The sequence below is a fragment of the Equus quagga genome, chromosome 6 (genome assembly GCF_021613505.1).
Source record: "Equus quagga isolate Etosha38 chromosome 6, UCLA_HA_Equagga_1.0, whole genome shotgun sequence".
In the NCBI taxonomy this organism is placed as follows: domain Eukaryota; kingdom Metazoa; phylum Chordata; class Mammalia; order Perissodactyla; family Equidae; genus Equus; species Equus quagga.
The window spans coordinates 2,472,699-2,497,771 of record NC_060272.1 but is presented as its reverse complement, the minus strand read 5'-3'; the positions used below and the strand labels follow the sequence as shown (position 1 = coordinate 2,497,771).

Here is a 25,073-nt window from a genome sequence, read left to right as displayed (position 1 = left end):
AGGGATCCAGCTCCACCTGGTTCCTTTGGGACACTGGCTCTGGGGACCAGGCTCTGTCCCAGGAGGAAGCCCAGCAGCAGCTGGAGGGGCCCATGGGGGGAAGAACTGAAGGCCTGCCCACAGCCCCGCTGAGCACCAGGCCAGGGCCCGCTGCCAACGCACTTTCAGAGTGGGCCACCTAGCCGCCAGCAGAGCCCCAGGTGAGGCCACATGGAGCAGAAGCAAACTTCCCACTGAGCCCCGACCAGACTGCAGCTTTAAGAGCAACCAGGGGAGCGCTGTTGTCGCAGGCGCCCTGGCTGCTGAGTCGAGCAGCGGAGGCGCTTCACTTGGGGCCCACACGCGAGCTGGTGCTGAGCCGTGGACTGAGAACAAGAGAAAACCCGCAGTTTCTAGAGCAGCTTCCCTTTGCACAAAGGGACAAGCAGCTCTCAGACTTGGTAATTCTGCACAGATGAACTGAAACAGCTTACTGAGTTCTCTTCTTTAGCGAGTTTTGTGTAAACAGTGGAAACGTGCATTCCTTGAAAAGTGGCAGCCTAAATACCCGGAAAACTTAAACCAAACTCCATTCAGTTTGTAAAAAGAAGCCTGAAGCATTTTGATCACATAAAATGTTCAAACTTAACATATAAAAATTGATGTAACCCAGAGGATATAATAAAAAATACGCCATTTGTATAAACTCAGAATGCTTTTTATAGAAACAATTATACAAAAGTTACAAAGATGCCTCTGTGAACAACACTTATAAGAAGTAAACCACAGCTGCCTTGGAGACAGAGCCCCTCACAGGGTTTCACCAACCTCCAGAGCCAATGGAGGCGTCTGCGTTTTCTGAAAAGGAACTCCAGGTCTCCGTGAGGTTGACATCACCTATGAGTGAGGGTGGAGATTTCACGGGATCCGTGTGCTGGCAGACCCAGCCTCAGCATCCCTGGGAAAGAGCCCACGAGACCCGGCTGCAGAGGACGTCTCGGCCCAGGACTGATTCCGTCCGCGTGACTGGAAACGGGAGGAACACTGGGCTCCCCTCCTCAGGGCTGCGCGTCAACACACTGTGGACAGTGGAGGGAAGGGGTTCTGCTTGCTGACGACCAGCTTCTGGTGCTGATGTGAGATATAGCCTTTAATGTGACCCTGCAGGGGAGAGAGGCGGGTGTGTGTGTCCGATGAGTTACACTGAGGATGCTGGGTGAGTTAACCACTTAGTCCCAGGGCATAAGCATTCTTCCCCCGTCATTGTGCAATTCGATTCACTGGGAGGACAATGAATAAACACATATATGGTGGAAAATAGAGAAATACCTATTAAATCCACCCACCACACCCCATAAAGCCCTTTGAGTATCATGTATTTCCCAGGAGTAAATCAGTTCTCTCAGAAAATGCCTTCATAAAAGCAAAGGGCCTGAAGGTGTCTTTAAGGACATGGTATCAAAGCTTCAAATTCCAGCCCGCACCCGACTAGTGGACCAAGAGCTCACACACCATGTAAATCAGGTTGGCCAGAATACACTGGACCTCGTCGATGTCCACGTCTTCCACTTGCATGAATTTCAAGGCAACCAGAAAGGCGTCCAGAGACAGCTGGTGTGTTCTGAGCAACAGGTACCTGGAGAAGGAAACAGGTCACACTGGTTCTAACAGGACGCAAGTCCTCACAGGCCAGGAAAAGGAGCGCTGGCTGAGGCAGGACAGCGCCTGACAGACCCCGTTCCAAAGGGACAGAAAGCTTTCACCTCCCAGACACACTCTAACAACAAGAGCTCTTGAATACAACCCTGACTTTCAATTTAAAAAGCCATGGTACAAATGTAATTTTTTATATCTACTGAATGTTTCATTGACTCTAGGATGCAACTTTTCGCATTTTGACCTCTCTGAAATGAGGACTCGCCTCGCAGTGGAGTGTCTTCCAGATTCAAGGACTCACTCTGGGATACTGCCCCCGGCCACAGAAAGCCTGGCTTTGTCTGAAGGTGAATTAACCGTGATCCTGTTGAGACCAGGCCCGAGGGAGTCAACTCCTCGTGTCACGCGGAAGAAAAGGAACAAGTGCAGAAAGAGTCCATTTCTGTCAGCAGGGGCAGCAAGGGTGGCCAGCGGGTCACGGACAAAGGAACGGAGCACTGAGTCCCAGGCGCTCTGATAAAACGGGCAGCACGTGCTTCTTAGGGCTGGCTTGTTGAAGCGTCCATTATGAAGCCCTCTTACCACACACGACCCGATCACCCTTCTCACAGGGCAGGCAGAGCCCTCGCCTGCTCGGAGAAGTGTGGCTGCACCCACAGAATTAAAGGAGAAGTGCTGGCCAGTCCCCGGACGGACACCCAGGCCATCTCAGGACATGCACCTGTCACAGGAAGGCCCTCCACAGCCTGGCGACTCCACTGCATGAGTCATGCCAGAGTTTAAACTTATCAGAAAGAAAACACTTTGCTTACACTTTCTTAAAAAGGTTCCTGTAGGTGATGATCTTCAGCTTCTCGAGGATGAGGAAAATGCCACAGCGAATGAAGAAGGTCTCGTGCTTTGTGAGAGCCTCGTTCAGCAGGAGGAGATTGCCTTCGCTGGGGACGGTGAAGGATGCACAAGCGCGGGCACAGAACGAAATCCCAGGACGAGACGGCATCAAAAAGCAGTTAGTTTTCACATGACATGCGTGACGTTTTTTAAAACTTCATATTTTAAAAGATCCCAAGTGGAAAAGGTGGAACACTCTACCTTACAGCTTTGGTCACTTCAGCAAACTGCATGAGATGGTACTTTTTCAAGAGCTCAATGGTTGGCATATGACCCTAAGACCGAGAGTTAATTTTCCAGATTGAGAACCCTTTTATTTTTGAGAAGCGTCTTAGATAAAATTCTTATCAAGGATTCAAGTTTTAAAACATGCAACCTGTGTTTCTTAGAATATCTTCTTAAGTAGCTGAACGAAGATGAAAAAGATCATAATATGCTAGAAAAAGACAGACATTGGTCTAGAAATCAGGAAACCCGGGTACAATACAGCTTTGTCATTCAGTGACATCTGACCTTGATCTTGACCTTTGCTAGTCTCTTATGCTTTATATCATAAGAGGGGAGTGACAACTGAAGAAATACTAGTATAAGATTTAGGAATATGGAAACATCTTCCAGAATAAGCAGCTAAAAAATTTAAAACTGGTCACTTCTGTGAAGCAGGGTTAGAAAGGGGGGGGGGGGGGGCAGGTACAACATCGTTACAAACTCTACCCTGAACTATTTAACTTTTAACCATATGTGTATTGCTTTGATAATTAAAAACAATTTTTTAAATGGAAGCTCCATCTATGACTTTGAAGACGTTTTAGTCAATTAACTTGCTAGTTACTTGTCATTTCTTTTCAAGTATCAAAAATAACTTTTGGTGACCAAATAAGATATCTGCAGACAGGCTGGAATGATATTTTCACTTCTTGGTTAACCCATTTATATTAATTTAGATTTTTATGGGGAACAGAAATAACACGCACTCATGTTATTGTCTTACGTACATTAAACCTTTGGGTTAGCTATTGCGAGAGAGAGGAAGCACAGTCTCTCCAGAAGGGCCAGGAAGTGTCAGTCACGGAGATGCACGGCTCAGGCCACACAAAAGCTGACTCTCCCTCTATCTTTGGGGTGCGCTCACATGCACCTCTGTGATCAACTACACACCATCTGCTGTATTTTACAAAGTCTGTCAACTTCTTCAAAGCAACGAGATCTCTAAGAACTGAGTAATAGTCACTCACCAGCAGCATTTTCACTGGAAGCAGGTATATCAGAATCATCCTTTTGTTCTTCTGACTGGAGCGGTGGCAGTGCTCAAAGGCGAAGGACAGGTACTCCTCCGCTGCGGACGCGGGCAAGGCAACGAGTCAGACAAGGCAGGCTCAGTGGCCTTCATGCGCTCTGCACAGCACTCGGCTGCCACAGCCCCCCTGCGCCTCATCCCAACATTTCTCCTTACACAAAGGCTGCAAAGGCCTCAGAACCTGCACACCTCTACCCTTCTTACTAACCAAGGCTTTCTTGCTGGGTTAGGTATTCAAACATACTACTCAATGACTCTTCAGAGGAAAAACATATCGACACCTAGAGAGGCTTCAACAGGATATAATGTAAAAGCTTCTATTCTTATGCTTCATATTTTAAAGAAAAAAAACTGATGGAGAATAACCAAGGACAGCCCTTCTTTGAGAGCTGTAGATCCATTAAAAATTTTGTGAAAGAAAATGAAAAGTTGGTCTGTATAACGCCACAGTATAAAACCCAGAGCAGTGACTGTCAAGGAGCTGCTGGCCCCGTGCGTGGAGGATCCCTGCTACAGCGCACAGAGAGAAAGCGATCTCATGTGTCCTGTGATGCCTGAAGGCATGCCACTTCCTGTGCGAACGCTGCTGAAGAAGTGACTTTAAAGTCTGGTCTGAGTACAACAGGAGAGGTCGGAAAGGACAGCCTCATGCCAGCTAATCACCTAATTTAAAGTGAAAAAGAATGGGCTTCATGTCCTTGAGAAAGTTAATGGAATAAACTACAAAATAATGTGATTTCATGAAAGAGCAGCTCTGATGTGGCAACGAGGCCATCATTCGTGGACACAAACCCCAAAGCTGACCACAGTCCCAGGACATGTCCCCACCGCCCGCTTGGCCGCTCCACGTGGGATTTCTGAGTCGAGACCAGGAGAGGCAATGGGAGAAAACATTACTTCTGTTCAGTGCAAAGACAGTGGTGTGTAATCATCTCACACAAAAAGGGCCATCATGACAACAGAGACTCTCACATGTATTTCAGACACCCAGTGTGGATTAAGAAACTCCCACTAGGATTCTCCTTTAACCACTTTACTGTTAAAAGTTAACAAAAGAAATATAACTTGGACATGGTTTCCACCTATACTCCACCTTAAGTAATAATAAAATGCAGTAATTATGTTTTCAGAAATTATATCACTTAAGTTGTTCAGAATGCAATGTCTTCAAGATTCTGGAAGAAACATTAACAACATACCTTGCTTAAAGTCACTATCGAACATAGCCTTCCGCCCAACGTAGTACCTGTACGTCACCCTCTGCGCGGTGCTGTAATCGTCTCTCAGGTTGGAGCTGTCGATGGCTCGGATCAGGGGTTTGCACAGATGGAGCTTGTTGATCTATAACAAATCACAAGCATTTTAAGTATTACTAAAAGAAAACGACGGGGAGGACAAACGCAAACTTCTACTTTACCAAGTCTATACCTCCTTACAGTGGGAACCGCACTAGTGATCATCAAAATTCATTATTTATAAGAAGAACTAGACACGAGCTGCACGGCATAGGTTACATCCCCTTTGGAAGGCCCACCCAAGGTGTGCGAGGGAGGCCCCTGCACCGGGCCAACCTGGCGGGGCAAAGGCTCACTGCTTTATCTACCCACACACGCATCTGCTCCACTCGGCTCCGGTTACGCTAACAGCAGGCAGAAGGCTGCAGACTGCGGCCTCCCTCAGAGCCCAGTCCCACCCGGGCACACTCCTCACTGTCGGTGCCTTAGCTTCCCTGGAGCCAAGAGCTCTGACTTCACAGCACTGAGGTTGAAGTGCGACAACACTTGCAAAGCACTGACGAGACCGCCTCTTAGGGACCACAGGGCCTGCACTTAGCAGGCGCTCGGCAAACGGTGCCTCTTAGGGACCACGGGGCCTGCACTTAGCAGGCGCTTGGCAAACGGTACCTCTTAGGGTTATGAGTATGGTTGGGTGATGCCCATTTCCCAAGCAACGTCAGGGAGGCTAGTAGTAATTAATAGAAAGGATATCCAGGAAGATGGGGAGAAAGAAAACTTAAAAAGATATATTATACAGTATTCAAACAGAAGCATACCTTAAAGTAAATCTTGAATAACTGATTCACCAGAAACAGCATCCCCCACTTCTTAGAATCCTCTATACCAGCGCGACTATGGAAAAATAATGTTTTAAAGTTACATAGGAAATAAAAATTTTATTTATAAATCACAAAATAAACTGCCTGAACAAATTAAAATCTTGAGATAAAATCCAACAGCTCAAGTCATATTCATGAAATACAGTAACATTATGAAAGAAGATGTCCTATCTGACAGGTAAAATTGAAAAGACCAAACCAGGAGTTCTAACCCCAGCTAGACATCTGGGAAACACACCCCCTCACTGCAGCAGGTGAAAACTGACTAGTTTGCAGCAATATATGTAAAGGCTAATTGTTATGAAGCATTTCTGAAACATGGAAAAAGTATTCTCTCTTATTATTGCAACAAAATAAACTACTGAAAGACACAACAACATGGAGGAACCTCAAAAAGAAGAAGACACAGAGCATGTGGTGTGTAGGTCCGTTTACATGAAGTCACCAAGTGGGCAGAACTGATCCACAGTGGGAAACACCAGGACCATGCTGACAGTAAGGTCCTTTCTCTCAACAGGGGTTTGGGTTATACAGTGTGTATACTTGTCAAAACTCAGCAAATAGGCAGTTAAGATTTGTGTGGTTCATTGTATGAAAATTTTACCTCAAAATACAAAAGAGAATCTGAAGTATTCAGGGAAAAGTTTACTGATGCATGCAATTGACAATGAAATGCACTGCCTCACACCAAAAAAAAGAAAGACAAGAAAAACTGATACAGCTTACATGGGTCGAACTAAAAATAAACGTCAATGACAGACAAAGGACAGGAGGGCAATGTGCTGTGATGGGCCACGGGGATGTCTCCATCCAAAGCCTCACTCACGTGTCACTGGCACAGACGCGGAAACAGCTCATCAACAATTCAGCTGCCTTTTCCAACATGTCCCCGACTTTGCTTTTTCCTTTCTTCACCAACTGCTGATCTGCCTAATGGAACAGAAAAACATTTATTTTTTATTTCTTCTTGATTCCTTAATTAAAAAGAAAATCACAGTGCAGCCAGAAGCACAAATGGCTACAACCAAGAGTCAGAGTCCGTAAGGTTCTGAAGAAATCATGTCTACACTACAGTATTTTTAAAAATTGAGAAATCTATAGCTTATTCCACCTCTTCCACAAATCAAATCTCTCTTCAGCCAGTTCCAGCTAGTAAGTCAGTCACCAACCCTGAAGCCTGCATGGCATGTGGCCCTGTGCTGCTAAGAAGCCCTTCCTTACTCAGTCACTGGACTCACCATCCCACGCATCGCTAGTCAAAGCCCTGGAAACACTTTTGATAGGTGTCCACGTCACTACCAAGTCTGACTCTCCTTGTTTTTGGGACAGTCTTGGTGAAAGAAGAACCTGTCTTCTCCCTCTCATCTTCTCCCCAACACAGGCTCTTGAAGTGTGGCCTGCAAACCCCAGCGCACCTTCAAGACGTTTGCAGATGACTGACATGGTCAAAAGTATTTCACGATAACACTGAGCCATTCTTTCTTTTTATATTGCACTGACATTTGCATGGAAGGCGGGTGGAACCACGGGAACCTCCCCAGTGGCGCCAAACTGAACCAGTAGTCACAGTGCCCTCGACATCACACACCCGCAACCCCTCATCACGGTGCCCTCAGCATCACACACCTGCAACCCCTCAAGCAGTCAATCAACGGTACAGCTCATTTCACTTTAAAGTGTCCTGTTAAGGCAGACATATCAATTTTTTAAGTCTTGGTCCTTGAATATGTACATTTTCAATATCCTTTGTGATGAAACAGGTACAAAGCGTGACGAAGCGTGTACAAAGCAGGTCTGCTGCACACTGAAGTATGACAGCTGTCTAAGGAAAAGCACTTGAGCAGCCAGTGGAGTGGAGCTGGAACATGGACAGAAAACTGACAGACGAGCGTGGTGGTCCAGTGTGGGCTCTGGGGACAATTTGCTTGAAAGTGAATGAAAGAAGCCTGTCACTTCTAGGCAAACTGACAGCATTTGTTACCAACGAGAACATCTGTGCTTTCAAGAAAAAAAACAGAATTTTGGAAAATTTGTATTAAACACCATGAGCTTGGCAGCTTTCCATAGCTTCAAGACTTTTCTGATGAGGTCACTGGAGACATGAACAAACGGAGAGTTTTTCAAACATTTGGTTTTTTACATAATGATGCACGTCAACATTTGGAACATCTGCACAACTCAGTGAACCAAAATTTTCCAGATGATCAACGTATGATGTTACAAAATCACGCAAGGGTATAAGATCCATTCAAAGTGTGTGACACACCAGTGGGTTTTGATGTAACAGTAGAAAAAGTTCACTGCTAAGCTTCAGAGGCCACAACATGACTAACCTTTAACAAGGACCTCTTGGAGTTTTGGTGTAGCTCAAAGGATATCTACAATGATCCAAAAAGGCCACTAAAATACTCCACCCTTTTCCATCGACATCTGTGAGCCCACTGTCCTCATACGTTCAACCAAAACAACATACAGCACAGAGTGAGTGCAGAAGCAGACAGGAGAATCCGTGAGTCTTCTGTTAAACCCGACATTAGAGATTAAAATGTAAAAAAGCCACTCTTCTTAGTACATCTTGTTCATTTTGAAAATATAGTTATTTTTTACTTAAAAAGTCAATTACGCTACCATGTAAAGATTTATTATTTTAGATGAATAAAAACTAAAAATTTTCCCAGTTCAAATTTCTAATACAGTAAATACAGATATAACACATATAAACAGAAGCTCTTTGGGGTCCTCAATAATTTCTACTTGTTATTATATCGTTCAGTTCTAAAACCTCCATTTGGTTCTTTCCAACTCCCATTTCTCTGCTGAGGCTGTCTGCATTTTCCTTTGTTTCAAGCCTGTCAACTGCTCCTGGGGCTTCTTCACGATGGCTGGTGCCAAACCCTGCCAGGGAATTCCACCATTCGTGTCATCTTGGTGTTGTGTTCATTGTCTTTCCTCACTCAAAATCTCAAAAGGCTGAGACTCTCCTGATTCTTGGTATGACAGGGATTTTCGATTATATCCTGGACATCTGAGGTATGATGTCATGAGACTGTGGACCTTATTTATCGCATGTCGGTGGGCCTCTGCTGACACCATGCTCGCCGGGAAACGGGGGCTCCAGCTCTTTGCACGGGGTGAGGCGGGTCCAGCTCCCCACGGGCTTGCTGAAGTGGGGGGGGGGGGGTACCTGCAGACTTGTGTGGAGTGCAGCAGGAATTGTGGAAAGGGTCTGTCCTGCTGGGCTGCCCCCGCTTCCTGCTCTCCTTGGGTCTTCTTCATCTCTGCCTGTTGGTGTTCCTGGGTCTCAGGCTTCTCTGGGAACATCAGGACAAACAGGAGGCAGACAAGGAGCTCAGGGATCTCACTGCCCCTTGCTCTGCGAGTCGGCCCCTTCTTCTCTCCAGCTCTCAGGGCCTCACTAGCTTCATAACTCCCAGCAGGAGGGAGCAGACAAACGTGCCTGCTCCATCTTGTCTGGAACTGGAAGTCATCAATAATTGTTTTTTTTTTTTTTAGGAAGATTAACCCTGAGCTAACTACTGCCAATCCTCCTCTTTTTGCTGAGGAAGCCTGGCCCTGAACTAACATCTGTCCCATCTTCCTCTGCTTTATATGTGGGATGCCTGCCACAGCATGGCTTTTGCTGAGCAGTGCCATGTCCACACCTGGGATCCGAACCGGCGAACCCCGGGCCGCCAAGAAGCGGAAAGTGCAAACTTAACTGCTGCACCACTGGGCCGGACCCTCATCAATAATTTTTAAAACTGTAAAAGGGTGTTAGGACCAAAAAGTTGAGACTCGCTGCTCCAAAACTAGCTTATACTGACCCACAAGGGGAATCAACCCCACAAAATCCAGGCTCTTCATCTCCTCACACAGAGAGACCCTTAGCTACTGTCTGAACCCACTCAGGTGGGATTCTTTAAGATGGGAGGCAAGCCACATCTGAACAGAAAACGCAGGACCGCTCATCTATTATCGCTCCACCCCTTTTAAAAACAGTGCATGCCATAAACGGCCAACCACACACAGAACAACTCCCTCTACATCTAAAGCGTGAAGACTGATGTTTATTTAAATCTGTTCACATCAACCCAGAAAGAACAATGAGTCAAGCCATCCCCTGTTCTTTTGCTCTCTACAACAGATACATCCCAACCCTAGTCACTTCCTAAAACTCTTGGAAAGAACGACACGAGGGCCTGGCCCCAAAGCTGAGTGGTTAAAGTCTCGCGCACTCTACTTGCATGGCCCAGGGTCACAGGTTCGGATCTTGGGCGTGGACCTACTTCACTCATCAGCCATGCTGCGGAGGCATCCCACATACGAAATAGAGGAAGATGGGCACAGATGTTAGCTCAGAGCTAATCTTTCTCAAGCAAAGAGGAAAAAAAAGGAGAAGATTGACAACTGATGTTAGCTCAGGGCAAATCTTCCTCACCAGAAAAAAAAACAAAAACAAAATCACATGAAATTAAGCAACAGACTGACACCGAGCTTGGGTTTTAAAACAAAAGTGATAGAAATTAAACTTACGTTATTGGCAAATACTCGAAGGTCAAGTGCCACCGCATACATGACAGGCAGAGCCCTGCAGGGGCGGAAAAGCAAGGACGTTTGGGGAGGCTTTGAGGCCACAGATCCCACCACCAGGAGTGGGACAACACCACACCTGGGGCTACTGTCCAGAACAGGGTCACCACCCTCCAAGAGCCCAAGGGCACTGCTGCCTTCCTCACCTCCACCGGGCAGGCTGCAGCGCCCTGCCCTCTTGATCAGCAGAGGCCAGACGCGGACATGCTTCACGCCCACTGCCCTGACCTCCTCAGAGGCCTAGGCCCCTGTCTACCTGGGGTCCCGCAGGCTGTTCCAGGACCCTCTCCTTCCCCTCAACTCCCCACCATTATCCAGACAGCTCCACTGAAACAAGATGGAGTCTAGTAAGATTTCCTAACAGGACACAGATGTGTAATAGACAAAATGTCAGAAAACAATCTTTCAAAAATCCAGCTGGCAGTATTAGTTTTACGTGTAAGGTAAGCGTTCACTTAAATAAAAGAGTGTTTTGGTTTTTTCAGTAAAAGGTATTTGCAAGCCTTCAGTTATTTTAGTGTAAACAAAATTTCAGTATTTACCTACAGTTTGTTAATAACTCATAAATCATAGAATTAAGAATTAGTTTGTCAAGGAATTTAAAATAACCCAATTACTATGTATTATATCACCCCAAACGCACTGTAGTTGATTCTTCTCTTTTACCCAAGTTTAAAACCAAAAGTAAATTCAAAATTGACAACTGAAGGAAAAAAATAGCATTTAATAAATTTTGGGGGTCATGAGAGGACTGAAATAAAAATAATACTTCATCTTTACATAAACACACTGCAAATCATCTAGCTGATCTGCCACCTAGGCTTACATTGACTATTAAAACTCCATTATCCGTGTTTATACTATCACATGTCAACACGTGATATTAAATATCCCTATAGAAAACACATAAATATTTATTTAGAATAAATTTCTAAAAAGCTTCTGAAAAACAGCCATCTGCTAATCTCCAGCTACTTCTGTTCACACTTACCAGTTCTCTTCTTTGTGAGCCTGAAATGCCCGCAGGAACGACGTGCTGTGTTAAGGAGGGCATCGCACACAAAACTCAAGTTACGCTACACACAAAAGCAAAGGACAAAGATTTCATTTTTCCTTTTTCTCCCCAAAGCCCCCCAGTACATAGTTGTGTATTTTCGTTGTGGGTCCTTCTAGTTGTGGCATGTGGGACGCTGCCTCAGCATGGCCTGATGAGCGGTGCCACGTCTGCACCCAGGATCCGAACCAGCGAAACCCTGGGCCACTGAAGTGGAGCGCGCGAACTTTACCAGTCGGCCACGGGGCCAGCCCCAAGAAGAAGAAGGACTTTAAATTTTAGGGTATACTGCTCACCATTTAGAAGATTATGTGTCACAGCAGTAAGTTCTTGAAGAAAAACAATATATAAGCCCACACTACAAATATCTGAGCATTGTTAGGTATAAGTGTAGTAGATATATTTATTTCTTACATACTTTCTCCAAACTAAGGAAAAGACTATTGTTATAAGAGTTTTTTAATCAGCAATTTCAAACATTATTTGGTTTCTCTAAGCCCAGATAATCACAAGTTATATGTAACGGACTTCGGAATCTGTAGTATAAAGTTTATTTCATTGATTATAGAATTCCTGAATTTAAAGGAGGTTTAGCTAGTTAGTAACTGACTCTCTTCTGTGTATATTTAAACAAGACGGCTAAAACATAAGCAAACTGAGGTCGAGAGACACATATCCACGCTAGAAGATCACTGACTAGGTCCTTAGCTCCAATACACCACAAACGATTTCAGTCAGAAACTGCTTGATTCAAGTCTTTAGTGACCGTCATTAAATGACAGTGTGTGTTGAGTCCACTCTTGTCCACCCATGCCTGGACGCTGGAGTTCTAACCAGTCCCTGTAAAATACTTAATGCTTTAAAGGCAACAAAATATTATTCTTCAGAACATAATTAAATAAAATCCTTAATCATAACCAGTGCTCTTCCTTACTATATAAGTAACTGGACAACAGTCCTAAGGTCCATGGTAAATTTATGTACCCGAGTGAAATAGCTAAATGAGTTTCTCTTCCAAAAGGTTTTAATTCCTTTCTAATTAAAGGTATGAATAAAATTGGCCCAATGTTTCAAGATCTTAAATCCCAAACAATCCACTGCATGTGTTATAAATTGAACAGGAACACAAATGATCAAAGATATTGGACGATGACAGTCTGACATTTGTACGCCTCTATGAAGTCATGGTTCCCCACCGCGTAAGTGCACCTGGAAAAGAAACGTTGGAGACTGAGGACAGAGGCAGAAGAAAGTGCATTCACATGATAAAAACCTAGACGTGAACTCTGTAGACCACACGCCTTTCTTCCATCACACTCTATTCTCTCCCGATCCAGGAGTGAAAGCAGGAGCTCCTGCCCTGCAGGTTACAAAAAGGTGAGGGATGGTAAGAAACACACGAATGACTTCTGGCACCAGAACAAGCTGGTATAAGACGAAACCTGCATTAAGTTTTGAGACTTTTCTTGCAAGCCCCAGAAGAAAAAACCCAGTTGCAGCAGGTTTTATTGGCAACACGCACTGATACACAGTATGGCCCTCTCCTGGATCAGCAGGCAATGACACTCAAACTAGATGCCTGGCTGGGTGGAGTCAGTACTAGTCAGCTCATCACCAAACCTGGAACCCCACGGCACACTGCACAGGCTAGGAAAGTGCAGGTGCCTCCCATGACAGGAGCACAGTGGCACCCCAGCTTTTCCAGGTCTCATAGGTCTGCCCCAACCTGCCCCACACTCCAGCTTGCTCCGAGACACTGGAGGCACGAGGCAGCAGGGCAATCAAACACCACAGGCTCTAGGACACCAGCTTTGCCTGAATTGATGCTCTGGACATGAAACAGGAGCTCTGAAATGTAAATAGAAAGCAGGATTTCGTTTGCTTTGCTCAGCTCGTCTCTTTGCGGGAAAGGTAAAGAGGTAAAAAAATGGGCATACTTCCATGAAAAATGCTAGTCAACAGTGGGCTCTCACCCTCCGAAACAAAAGACCACTACGCAGCCGAGATGGTGAGTAGTAAGTGATTTTACAGTATTACACAATAGATATATAGAGATACATGGTCACAATTTAATTTTAACTTTTAAAAACATATGATCCTTGAAATGAAAAGAAGCATATTAAAATTTTAAAGTATTTTAAACTTCACAAAATTTTCACAGGCTTTACCAAAGTGAAATTACAAATGCAATTTTCTACTTTTTCAAAGTAAATTATTCACTGCTGCAAGCATAAGATGCTGTGAAATAAAATCCCTTCAGTTCAGCCATTTCCAGGTCTGCTTGCATTTCCCACTAAGGGATCACCCTCACCAATGGATTACCGTAAATGAGCGGCAAACATTTCATCGTAAGGGGGTTCCAAAACCTGTTGACACTTCTCTTCTGGAGAGGCCATCTAAATGACGAGAAGAGAAAGGACAGAAACAAAATCAGCAGGCAAGGAGAGAACACAGCGTGCAGAAAGAGATTTAGACAAACCTCTGTTTCAAAAGAATTCATACTTTAGAGTTAACAGTAACACTTTACACTTCAGCACTTCTAAAGGAAAGGCTCACCACCTCTACACATATTTATGAAGCACGACCTAGGTGTGGGTACCAGAGGAACACAGGCCGTCTCGTCTACCACAGGCCAGATAATATATCTATCTCACTGTTTAACAGCCAGCCAGTCAAGAAATACTTCCTAAGCACCAACTATATGGTTAATAAATAAGGCATAATAAAGCATATAATACATCACACAAAGGCCGACTGAGTGAGAGACAATGCCACGTTAGGAATCTCTCCTCGCTTCCCAGTGACTGAACCACCCTCTCTGCGTCCTGGGCTAGACTAGCTCACGTTTATTTCTAAGTTTTCATTACCTCTCAATGACCAAATTTTAGACAATATAAGCATCACGATAGATTATATAGAACATTGAATTTAAAAAAAAGGAATCAGTGAGTACACCAGTACAACAAATACATATGCATATCTACACATACAAATGTGGGAGGAAAGATGACAACATCAGAAAAATCACCATTCCGCAGTCCCTAATGAAATAACTGACTGAAGACACCGGCTACCAGTGGATGGAACCATCAGATGCAAGGCTACTGGGGAGTTCTATAGCGAACGGGTCAGCCTTGGATTACAAACGGGCAGAGACGCGTGTGGCTGAGCGACAGAGCAGGAAGCAGGCAGCACCAGCTGCGGAGCGCCTGGCCTGCAAGCTGAACCTGAATCTCGTCACGTCTCCGGCAAGAACTCCTATCTAGAGCAGTGGTTTTCAACACTGCCTGCACCGTCGAACAACCTAGGAAACTTTAAATTTTACAAAAGCCTGCCTCGGGGCTGGCCCCGTGGCCAAGTGGTGAAGTTCACGTGCTCCACTTCGTGGCCCAGGGTTTCACTGGTTCGGATCCTGGTTGAGGACATGGCAGTGCTCATTAGGCCACGCTGAGGTGGCGTCCCACATGCCACAACTAGAAGGACCCATAATTAAAAATACAACTACGGACTAGGGGGATTTGAGGAAGAAAACAAAAAAAGAGAGAGAAGATTGGCAACGGCTGTTAGCTCAGGTGCCAATCTTTGAAGAAAAAAAAAAGCCAGCTTGCACCCAGAAACTGGTTTACTTGGTCTGAGGTACAGACTGTGTGCTGCCAAATACAATCACCAGTATACAAGCCCCTTTTTCTTTCAGAGGAAAAACTGAGTTCTCTGATAGAAAGACACTCCAATGGATCAACGGCGACAGGGGACTTCACAAAATATCAACACTATTTTCTACAGACAATACTGCTTGGGTATCATTTATCCTCTATAACAAGCACACTCATGTTTTAGAGCAGGAGTCAGCAAATGCTTTCTAGACAAGGCAAGACAGTCAACTGTGTAGGCTTTGCAGGTCACAGACCTCTGTCCACCTGTGCCTCCGCAGCGGGAAGGCAGCCACAGACGGCTCATGAACGAGCAAGCGTGGCTCTGCCCCAGTGAAACTTCACTTACAACAACATGGCACATCTCAGGGATTGGGGGCAGACAGGCTGGGCAGAGCCTAAGTCCTATCGCCTGTCCACTGGATGACCTTGTTAGGCTGCTGCACCTGCCTGAACCTCAGAGTGGTGTGGGAACTAAATATAGGAAGATGAGACACATTGTCTCAGGACAGTATCTGACACATAGTGCTCAATAAATGAGCTGGAGTAACATAAATCATACAGAGCTTTGACATTTTCAAACAAGAGCAGCAATGTCAGTCTCCTTCTTACTCAAGCTCTGAACTTCTCTCAGGAAGGCTGTTACCCTGCAGCCCTCTCAGACACCTGTGTGCCCTCCTTTCACCTACCTGAAGCCGTGGGTTGGCAACATGAGGATGCTTGAAAGACACCAGCTCTGCACAGGACGCCCCGTCTCGGGTGTCGATTGCTTCGTAGACCTGAAGCATTTGAGATGAGAAAAGCTCAGGAGAAAATAAAACACTGTATTCTAACAGAACCTAAACAACACAATGTATACCACTAAAATTCATTCTTCCCTACTTGAAAGCAGTCAGAATAATCGAAATACAACAAGTCAGTATTCTCTCTAGTCAGCAAATATCCATTTCAAAGTGAGATCTTCTGGAAGCAAATAAATAGGTGACTTACTGTTAAAAAAAGTGAAAAACCAGAATAAGCTAGTGGTTTATTATTTAGTTATTAATGAAGGTGAATTATTCTAGTTTTACTGAGTCATACAAACATACATTTGAAAATTCACTGATACAGCTTATGGAAAAAAAGAGCCTAAAAATCACATCTATCCAAAATTCAAAAGGCTTCCACTCAATGTACACACAAAATAAAACAGGAATGGCAATGCTGAATCAACGATGTCACAGTCACAAATAATGACCTGAGTGCTGTGATGTGACAACATGGGAAAACGCCCGCAATAGTCTTATTGGTAAGAAAAAAAAAGTTAGTCGGAAAACTGTGTAAGTAGATCCAGGAGAAAAAGAGAAACGGTACGATGTGTCGGCAGAAGAGGAAACGCAGGCCCCCACACCACAGCAGCTGACCCCTGGCCAGAGGGGTGGGGCTGGGGGCCTGAGGAGACTTTATTTCTACGCTGCAGTCTTGTGTTACAGCAGACACCTTGTAATCAGAAAACCAAATGATATTTTAAAATTATATTTACCAAAAAATGACATAAAAATCCTATTTATATAAGTGAAGAGAAAGCCAAGCATGAAGCTGCATACATAGTACAATTTATCTACAATAAAATTAGATACATAAATTTTAGGCCCACACAAGACTCTGACCAGGGAGGTCATAAAGAGGACATCAAATGGCACACGTGAGAAGGTGCTCACGTCACTACCCGCCAGTGAAATGCAACGGGATCCCTGTCCACACCCACAGAAGAGTCAAAGTGGACAGGGCTGACCGCACTAAGTGCTGCCAAGAATATACAGCAACCACAGGCCTCCCACACTGCCAGGGGCAGGGGGGCATCCGCTCGGGAAGCTGTCAGGTACGGCTGCCAAAGGGAGCAACGCCACTCCCCCACCACCCTCCAGGGCCGCAGGAACAGAGGCCCAGGCTGCCAGGACCCTACAGGACCCGACTCCACCTCTGCTGCACCCCTCGGGGCCTTGACTGGGGAAGTTTACCACGTCTTTCCTGAGACAAACTACATCACCAAGAACTTGCCACTTCACCATCCAACAAAACCACGCATGCGCCTGCATTCTGAGCCAGCAACCCCACTCCTGGGGTTTTACCTTACAAGAAACAAAAGGGTTACTGCATGCATCAGGAGTAACCACAGAACACTGGTCCCCTTTGTGCCCCTGCCTCACAGAAGCTAAGAAAGCCTGCAAAGTTCCCATCACGGGGCGTGAACGAAAACAGAGGGATGGCAACAGGCTACCGCAAACTTCCAAGAAGGGATGCGTCCTCAGTGGACGCCAAGGTCACGGGCAACCCAGTGCCTGGCCTTAGTCACCAAGAACGGATGCATCCTCAGTGGACGCCAGGGTCACGGGCAACCCAGTGCCTGGCCTTAGTCACCAAGGACAATGAGCTCCTGAGTGGGAGCCAGGGTCACGGGCAACCCAGTGCCTGGCCTTAGTCACCAAGAAGGGATGCGTCCTCAGTAGGCGCCAGGGTCACGGGCAACCCAGTGCCTGGCCTTAGTCACCAAGAATGGATGCGTCCTCAGTGGGAGCCAGGGTCACAGGCAACCCAGTGCCTGGCCTTAGTCACCGAGAATACATCACGCCCCAGAACCTTCCTTCTTTTAACTTAAACACCCTGCACTGGACCACACGGCTGCACTCCGGGGAGCCCGTCCAGCAGTGCCCTCTGGGCCTGGTCCAGGGACTGCAGGGCTTGTCGGGCGAAACTCCCTGGCTCTGGGCACTCCCAGGAAGAAGTTCTCATTCTCACCTGCTGCTGGTCAACTCGCATCCTCCAGGCTCCAAGCTGATCCATGGGGTGGATCATCTGCTCTTGGAACTCAGAATGCCTTAAAAATACATTTACTAGGGGCTAGTCCCTTGGCGTAGTGATTGAGTTTGCACACTCTGCTTCAGCAAACCCGGGATTCGTGGGTTTGGATCCAGGGCACAGACCTACACACTGCTCATCAAGCCATACTATGGTGGCATCTCACATACAAAAAAGAAACAGAGGAAGATTGGCACAGATGTTAGCGCAGGGTCAATCTTCCTCACACACACACACACACACACACACACACACACACACACACACACACAAATCAAAACAGCGTGTCTGGAGTGTATTTTGAGGTTTACTGAGACCTGACTGACACACGTGGTGCCTGTCTCCATTTCCCAAGGTACAAGCAGGGACGTGGCGAAAAGATGGAGCCAACCAGGATCTGGTCGTGCCACGCTGGTGCAACGAAGCGAGAGGGCGTCCAGGTGAGGAGCACTTGGAGCGTGATGCTGACGAGGATGGAACGCGGCGTCAGAAGGGAGAGAGGACATCGCAGGTGAGAGACGGGAAGTGGTAAGACCAGCCAACTCACTCCGTCATCTCCCCAAAGACTGAGTGACACATAAGGGACTCAAGCAGGAGCTCAGAAGGTTTTTAAACAAGAAATAAAGCACAAGAAATAGAGATGAAAGCAGAAATGATGAATTAGAAATTGGAAAACCACCAGAGTTACAGTTAAAAACTGGTTTCTGGAAACAGAAGAAACAAAGTGGATCCATTGGCCAACCTCATCAAGAAAAAGAAGAGACGCACCAAGACTCAAAACAAGAAATGAAAGGGGAAAATGGTCTTGGAATAAGAAAAGTTTAAAAATCGTAAGCAATTACTTTGTATAACTACACAATTGTGTTTGAAAACCTGGGTAAAATGGGTAATTTTCAGGGAACACATAACTTATCAAACAGACCAACTTCCATAGAAGAAAGAGAAAAAGTTGCCAAGAGCTACTCCTTCCAAAAGCACCAAGACCTGGACGGTTCCAAAGGGGGACTGTATCAAACCTTTACGGAATGGGTAATTCCGATGCTACTGTCCACCCCAGGGGCAGAAAGAGGACAACTCACAAGTTCTCTTTATGAAGAGAACAAAGCATTGAGACAAAATCTGACGGAGACCGAACAGAGGGAAGGTTACAGATCGTCTCACTTATGAGAACCAGTGTAAATATTCCCTCCCCTGGGTGTGGGCTACACATGGCAACCCGGTTCCAAAGAGAACGACCCGGAAAGGGGAGAGGGTAACCGTGCAGTGGAGACACCTGACAAACACACCTCAGCCAGGTGGTCGGGGTCGACCCCCACGGTGACGAGCCTGGTGACAGCACACCCTGATGTGACGTGATGGGAAGGGCACTCAACCTCTGGGGCCTTCTTCCCTAAACACAGCACCCCAGCCTAATCACGAGAAAAATATCACATTGCAGTTAAGGGGCATCCTACAAAATACCAGACCAGTCCTCCTCAAAGCCGTCAAGGCATGAAAAACAAGGAAAGTCTGAGAACCTGTCACAGCCCAGAGGAACCTAAGGAGACGCGACAACTAAATATCATGTGAGATGCTAAAAACTAAGGAAATCTGGATAAAGCACGGGCTTTATTAAATAAACGCAGATCAACGTTGGTTCATGAATTGTAACAAATGTACCACAAAAATGTAAGATGTTATTAACAGGGGGAACTGGGTGCAGGGCAGACGTGAACTCTGCGCTATCTTCACAATGTTTCGTTAATCTAAAACTGTCCTAAAAAATAAAATCTGTTTTAAAAAGGAGAGCTGTCCAACAGTTAAAGTATGCCACATCTGAAATACAACACGAGGTCAGTCTGTGTGAACTGATGTGGAAAGGTTTCCAGCACACAGTACATGTAAATCTCAAACTGGAAAGAAAGGAATAAAGAAAGAAATGGGACTAAACAGAGTCCAGCATCACAGGAAGAGAGCGGTCCATGACTGGCTGGATTTACGTGAGGAATGCAGAGGAGGCTGCAGAGGATTAAAGATGGGAAAACTTACGAATATATCACCTCCTAATGTCATACCCAAATAAGAATGTTGCGACCATCTCCATAGACACCGAAGAAGCACTTGATAAATTTAACATTCATTTTCAATCTAAAAAACACTCAACAAAAGAAACTGATGGATATCTCAATACCCACAGACACACCTTCTAAAGAGCCCATCTCAGGTGGCATAGTGGTTGAGTTGCATGCTCCACTTTGGAGGCCCAGGGTTCGCAGGTTCAGATCCTAGCAGAAGACCTACACTGCTCGCTCATCAAGCCATGCTGTGGTCACATCCCACATACAAAATAGAGGAAGACTGGCACAGATGTTAGCTCAGGGCCAATCTTCTTTACCAAAAAAAGAACAAAAAACAAAAAACATTTATTAGCTCCATCCACTGAAAAGGCCTAGAAGTAAAGACTCGCTGGCAGCAATGTGCACACCTAGCACTCAGACTGTTTTCTAAACTTCATTCCCCACTAAAAGGGACCAGAACTCCCTAGAGAAAAGACCGATCTAGTGCTGGGACAGGGAAAGAACTAAGAGCCTGGAGCAGATACGTTATTGTGCCAGAAAGCAAGACAGAGGTCAAAGAAGGATGGAGACACGTCAAAAAGCCACAGAAATCAGTTTGAAGGGGCTCCTTCAAACCAAATCTGGGACAATTTGAGCTTCAAAAAGAATAATGATATTCTTATTATTGGTACTGGATTATAACTTGGCATTAAAAATAATCCATAAGGATACTTTTTAAAAGAGGGGCACAGGGGAAAGTATGTTTAAGTGATGAAATACTAGTTAATAAAATGTAGAAAGAATGATAGAAAATCACCACTTGGCAGACGTTAACATAATAACTGCCTTGGGAAAGGGCCACGAATGACCCCAGACTGTGCTAATTACAGTGGGAAAGGCAGCTAGCACTGCAGCTCTAACAGCTTCTCCCAGCGAGCCACCCAGTCAGTGTCACCAACACGAGCCTCCTGAGTGAGGCCACATGACACCTACTGCCAATCTGACCTGAACCTAACCACCAGGAAACAGGCAAATGAAGGCAGACTGAGACATCCACAAGTCAACTGGTCTGGACATTTAAAAAAGGTTAAATGTCACAAAAGACCCCCTCCTCCCAGAAAACGGCAAGATGCTTAGATAAAAGACTAGAGAGCAAAGAAAGAAACCCACCAAATGCATGTGGATCCTGGATTTAAAAAAAGAAGTTCTAAAGAACGCTTTGGGGGGACATGAAGTTAAAACACGGATTCTATATTAGAAAGTACTGAGGTTAACACTGACGTTCAATTTCTCGGGCGCACTAAGGGGACGGCAGGTATGCGGAGGAAAAGCCTGGCCTGGGTGAATCCCAGCAAGGGGCAGGGCGTCAGTGACTGCCTTTCAGGGGGTTCACGTGCTCAGAGGCAGGACAAGGGAGGCTGCTGGCCCAGGTGAGGGGTACACACGTCTTCATTGCACTTCTTCCAACTTTTCTGTAGGTTTGAAACTTTTCAGAATAAAAGTTAGAGGAAAATAAAAATTTTAATGTAGACACAGTTTTTTTTGTTGTTTTTTTTTTTAAAGATTTTATTTTTTCCTTTTTCTCCCCAAAGCCCCCCAGTACATAGTTGTGTATTCTTCGTTGTGGGTTCTTCTAGCTGTGGCATGTGGGACGCCGCCTCAGCGTGGTCTGACGAGCAGTGCCATGTCCGCGCCCAGGATTCGAACCAACGAAACACTGGGCCGCCTGCAGCGGAGCGTGCAAACTTAACCACTCGGCCACGGGGCCAGCCCCTGTAGACACAGTTTTTAAAAAGTAATTTGCCATCTGAAATAAAAGTGTGTGGAACGGACAAAAGAATGAAATAAAGGACACTAAAAAAATAATACCAGCCCTCAAAACCATACTCGAAATGATGAAGAGAGCCCCCTCTGGGGGAGACGTACGAGAAATTAATTCAACCTGTCCCCTCCAAACAGAAACTAAATTGGAAGCCTGCTGACACTTAGAGCACTGAATGAAGGAGGCCTCACTAGATGAGGGCACAGCTTGGCTCAGCTGGTTGTTGGGAGACAGCCCTCCTCGGGCCTCTTGCACTGGGTGTGCCAGCATAGCAGAGGCCCTGACCACTGGCTCTCACTCAAGCTGTTACTCAGGGCTGTTTATGCAGGTGGACACCTTGAGAAATGAAGTAATGTCTCCCCCACCCCCAACCCTGGACAAAAAGTAGACTCGCTTACAGCCTGCTATAGAATGAGTGGGTTTCCCAAGTTCCATGTTTGTCTCAGATGCACGTGTAGGTGACCTTCTGGGCCATGGCAATACCATCATGCTGATGCCATGTTGCTTGCTATGCTGAGTACTAAGGTCCTTGGTCTCTGACCCAGGAACTGCGTGTATCCTGCCAGCACCTAAGAACCTGAGGGGAGCACTCCTAAGCTATGAGGAGGGTAAAATGAAACCCAAGACCCAACAACTAATAGGATGTTATGACAGAACACATGGAGAACGAAAGACACAGCACTTGTCCACAGGTAGCAGCAGGCCGCAGGTATGGTGAAGGAGTGAAATAAGGAATGGATATGTTTCCAAGTTGACTGAGATTGATTCCAAGGTCACTGAGATTCAAAAAATGTATACTTCGGGAACTGAGAAATAGGCAGGTTCTGACTAGGACAGGAAATGTTGGCTGAAACTTAGGTTAACAGAGGCAGTGAGCTTCGTGTTAAAAGCATGGATTCAGGCTGGAACTCCCAATGTGAACGTGCCACTTACTTGCCGATGACTTTGGAAAGCCACTGCTCTTCTCTGCAAAACGGGGCTTGCAACAGACCTAGCTCCTAGAAAAACAGCAGTGATAACCACACACAAGGGCCTGGCTCTCTGCAAGCTTTCAACGTGCACTGAACATCCCTGTGCTGCTTCTCATTACCACCCCACTGCTCCATCGACCAAGACAGACAAAAGAGGGATTCTCAGAGTGCTCCTCTGGGAACACAGGGAACAGGGCCAAGCAGCAGTCTAGTGAAACAGAGGAGTCAGACAGACCAGTACGAATCCTAACCTTACTGCTCACTAGACTGAGGAGGTCTGAGGCCTGGCAAATTACTCCGGTTTACACCCGGCCCTATGGGTGGGCTTCACCTCCTTCTATTTGCCACCATTTATCCAGTCACCAAATTGGACTGAGCATCCACACAGGTCAGCCACCATTCGAGGCACACAGAATGTCAAAAAGCAATAAGAAAGAAAAAGGAATTAGGTGTGGGCAAGAAACTTGTAAGAGACTGGAGCTGGCCCCACGGCCTAGGGGTTAGGTTCGGCGCACTCTGCTTGGGCAGAGTTTGGATCCTGGGCACAGACCTATACCACTTGTCAGCGGCCATGCAGTGGCTGCAACCCACATACAAAATAGAGGAAGATTGGCACAGATGTTAGCTCAGAGCAAATCTTCCTCAGAAAAAAAAAAGGATTAAGAAAAACAAAATTCTAGAGAGATTCTGTATTCAAATTGGTTCTCAGATGTCTATATTCTTGTTCAACTTCAAACTGTTATTGGAAAATGTTTAACTACAAGGATAAAGCCAAGGCAGATCTATCCTTAAAGAAGAGGTCTTAGGCCTCAATCAAAAGATTGGCAAATGAATGTATATTTGTATGTTTCAAATTAAAATAAAAGCATGTATCTGTTTTTTCATGATTCCCGTCTTAACCAACTTTCTCAATTAACTGAGCAACTAATGGTCCCAATCACGTTAAACCAATCTTCAACTGCCAACTAGATATCTTTACCTGGTTGTCAAGAACCACCTCCAACTCCACATGTCCAAAACTAAACTGATTTTTTCCTCCAAATCTGTTCTGCTCATCTGTTGCCCAGGCTGGAAACCTGGAAACCATTCTTGACTCCTCCCGGTCCCTCAACCACACACTCTTAATCTCCAAGTCGTGGTGACGTTTCCTTCAGGCATTTTTTAGATCCACCCCCTCTTTTCCTCATCCTTACAACCACGGCTCCAGTTCTGCGAAGTGGCACAGCCTAGCGGGAAGAATGAGCGCTTTGAATCCATAAACAGTGTCTGAACCATGCTTCTGCCGCTGACAGCCTGTACCGGCGAAGCCCCTGCGACACCCCCAGGGGCCAACAGCGCGCGTCCACGCGGGAGCTGCGCCGGGGCGCGCGGGACTGCTCGCTGGCCCCGTCTCCTACGCCCACCAGCGTCCGTCCGAAACAAAACCCCACGTCCTGCCCGAGCTCAGGCCAACAATGGCCGAGCCCCGCTCCTAGGGGCGGCCGACGCGCCGTGAGGGATCCGCTCGTACTCCGCACGCCCCTAAGTGCGGCCCCACGACACCCGGGAGGCTGCCGCTTCCCTCGCCCCGCTGCCCGCCGGCGGCCAGGGCTCAGGCACAGTCGGCGAGCAGACTGGCGCGGGCCCGCGGTGCCGACCCCGGCCCGGAGGCCCCGGAGGCCCGAGAGGAGGAGGAGAGCCCGCCCCGGCGCGCGACGGGCCGCGCGACCTCTACCTGCTGCAGGTACTGGTTGATGGTGATGTGCGCCATGGCAGCCCCCACCGCCGGTCCCGGACGGCGCCTGCGCGCCCAGCCACGCGTCACTTCCGGCCGGCGGTCCGTCCCAGGCCCCGCGTCCCCGGCGTCCCCGCACGTCGGTTCCGGAGAGAGAGCGTCCGCGGGAGCGCGAGCCCCGGCCGGCATGGCGGCGCGCCCCGGCTGAGGAAGGCTGGGGTCCGGCCGCCATTCCCCGCCTCCCCTCGGCGAGGACGCCTCGTCCGCGCCCCTGGGCGCTCGGGCCGCCGGAGCCGACAGGGCTTGCGCGCCGCCGACCCTTCTGCTGCGTGGCGCTTTCCGCACGGCCCGCGGCGGCCACGCTCGCGAGCCTCGGGGTCGCGGTCGCGGTCGGGGTCGGGGTCGCGGTCGGGGCCGCGGTCGCGGTCGCGGTCGGGGTCGCGGGCGCCGGCGCGGCGG

At 46.8% G+C, this 25,073-nt stretch overlaps 2 protein-coding genes across 3 annotated transcripts in view; one reads left to right on the top strand and one right to left on the bottom strand.

Moving 5' to 3' along the window:
- Positions 1-681: 681 nt before the first annotated feature.
- On the bottom strand, positions 682-24,803 carry PCID2 (PCI domain containing 2). The gene is made up of 14 exons (XM_046664525.1): positions 24,615-24,803; positions 15,923-16,012; positions 13,906-13,979; positions 12,727-12,792; positions 11,521-11,562; positions 10,473-10,527; positions 6,766-6,869; positions 5,877-5,952; positions 5,023-5,164; positions 3,762-3,862; positions 2,728-2,801; positions 2,448-2,573; positions 1,492-1,615; positions 682-1,140 (listed from the first exon to the last, which is right to left on the bottom strand). Exons 1-14 carry the CDS (start codon positions 24,801-24,803, stop codon positions 1,051-1,053), a joined length of 1,353 nt encoding a protein of 450 aa, XP_046520481.1. The 3' UTR covers positions 682-1,050.
- A 142-nt stretch (positions 24,804-24,945) lies between these two features.
- The window catches only part of CUL4A (cullin 4A), a 57,067-nt gene continuing 56,939 nt past the window's right edge, over positions 24,946-25,073 (top strand). Inside the window, exon 1 of one of the 2 annotated variants that reach the window (XM_046664522.1) lies at positions 24,946-25,073. The gene's annotated coding sequence lies outside the window, so the exon portion shown is untranslated. The other variant, XM_046664523.1, reaches the window with a different exon arrangement.

Bases quoted from the DNA above. Each gene is read 5' to 3' on its own strand.
- PCID2 (XM_046664525.1), bottom strand. From the start codon at position 24,803: ATGCCGGCCGGGGCTCGCGCTCCCGCGGACGCTCTCTCTCCGGAACCG. The intron at 10,528-11,520 runs GTAAGTGTGAAC...CCGCCCCTGCAG, and splicing joins GCTCACAAAGAAGAGAACTG to GGCTCTGCCTGTCATGTATG. The intron at 3,863-5,022 runs GTATGTTGTTAA...CCGCGTCCGCAG, and splicing joins CGATAGTGACTTTAAGCAAG to CGGAGGAGTACCTGTCCTTC.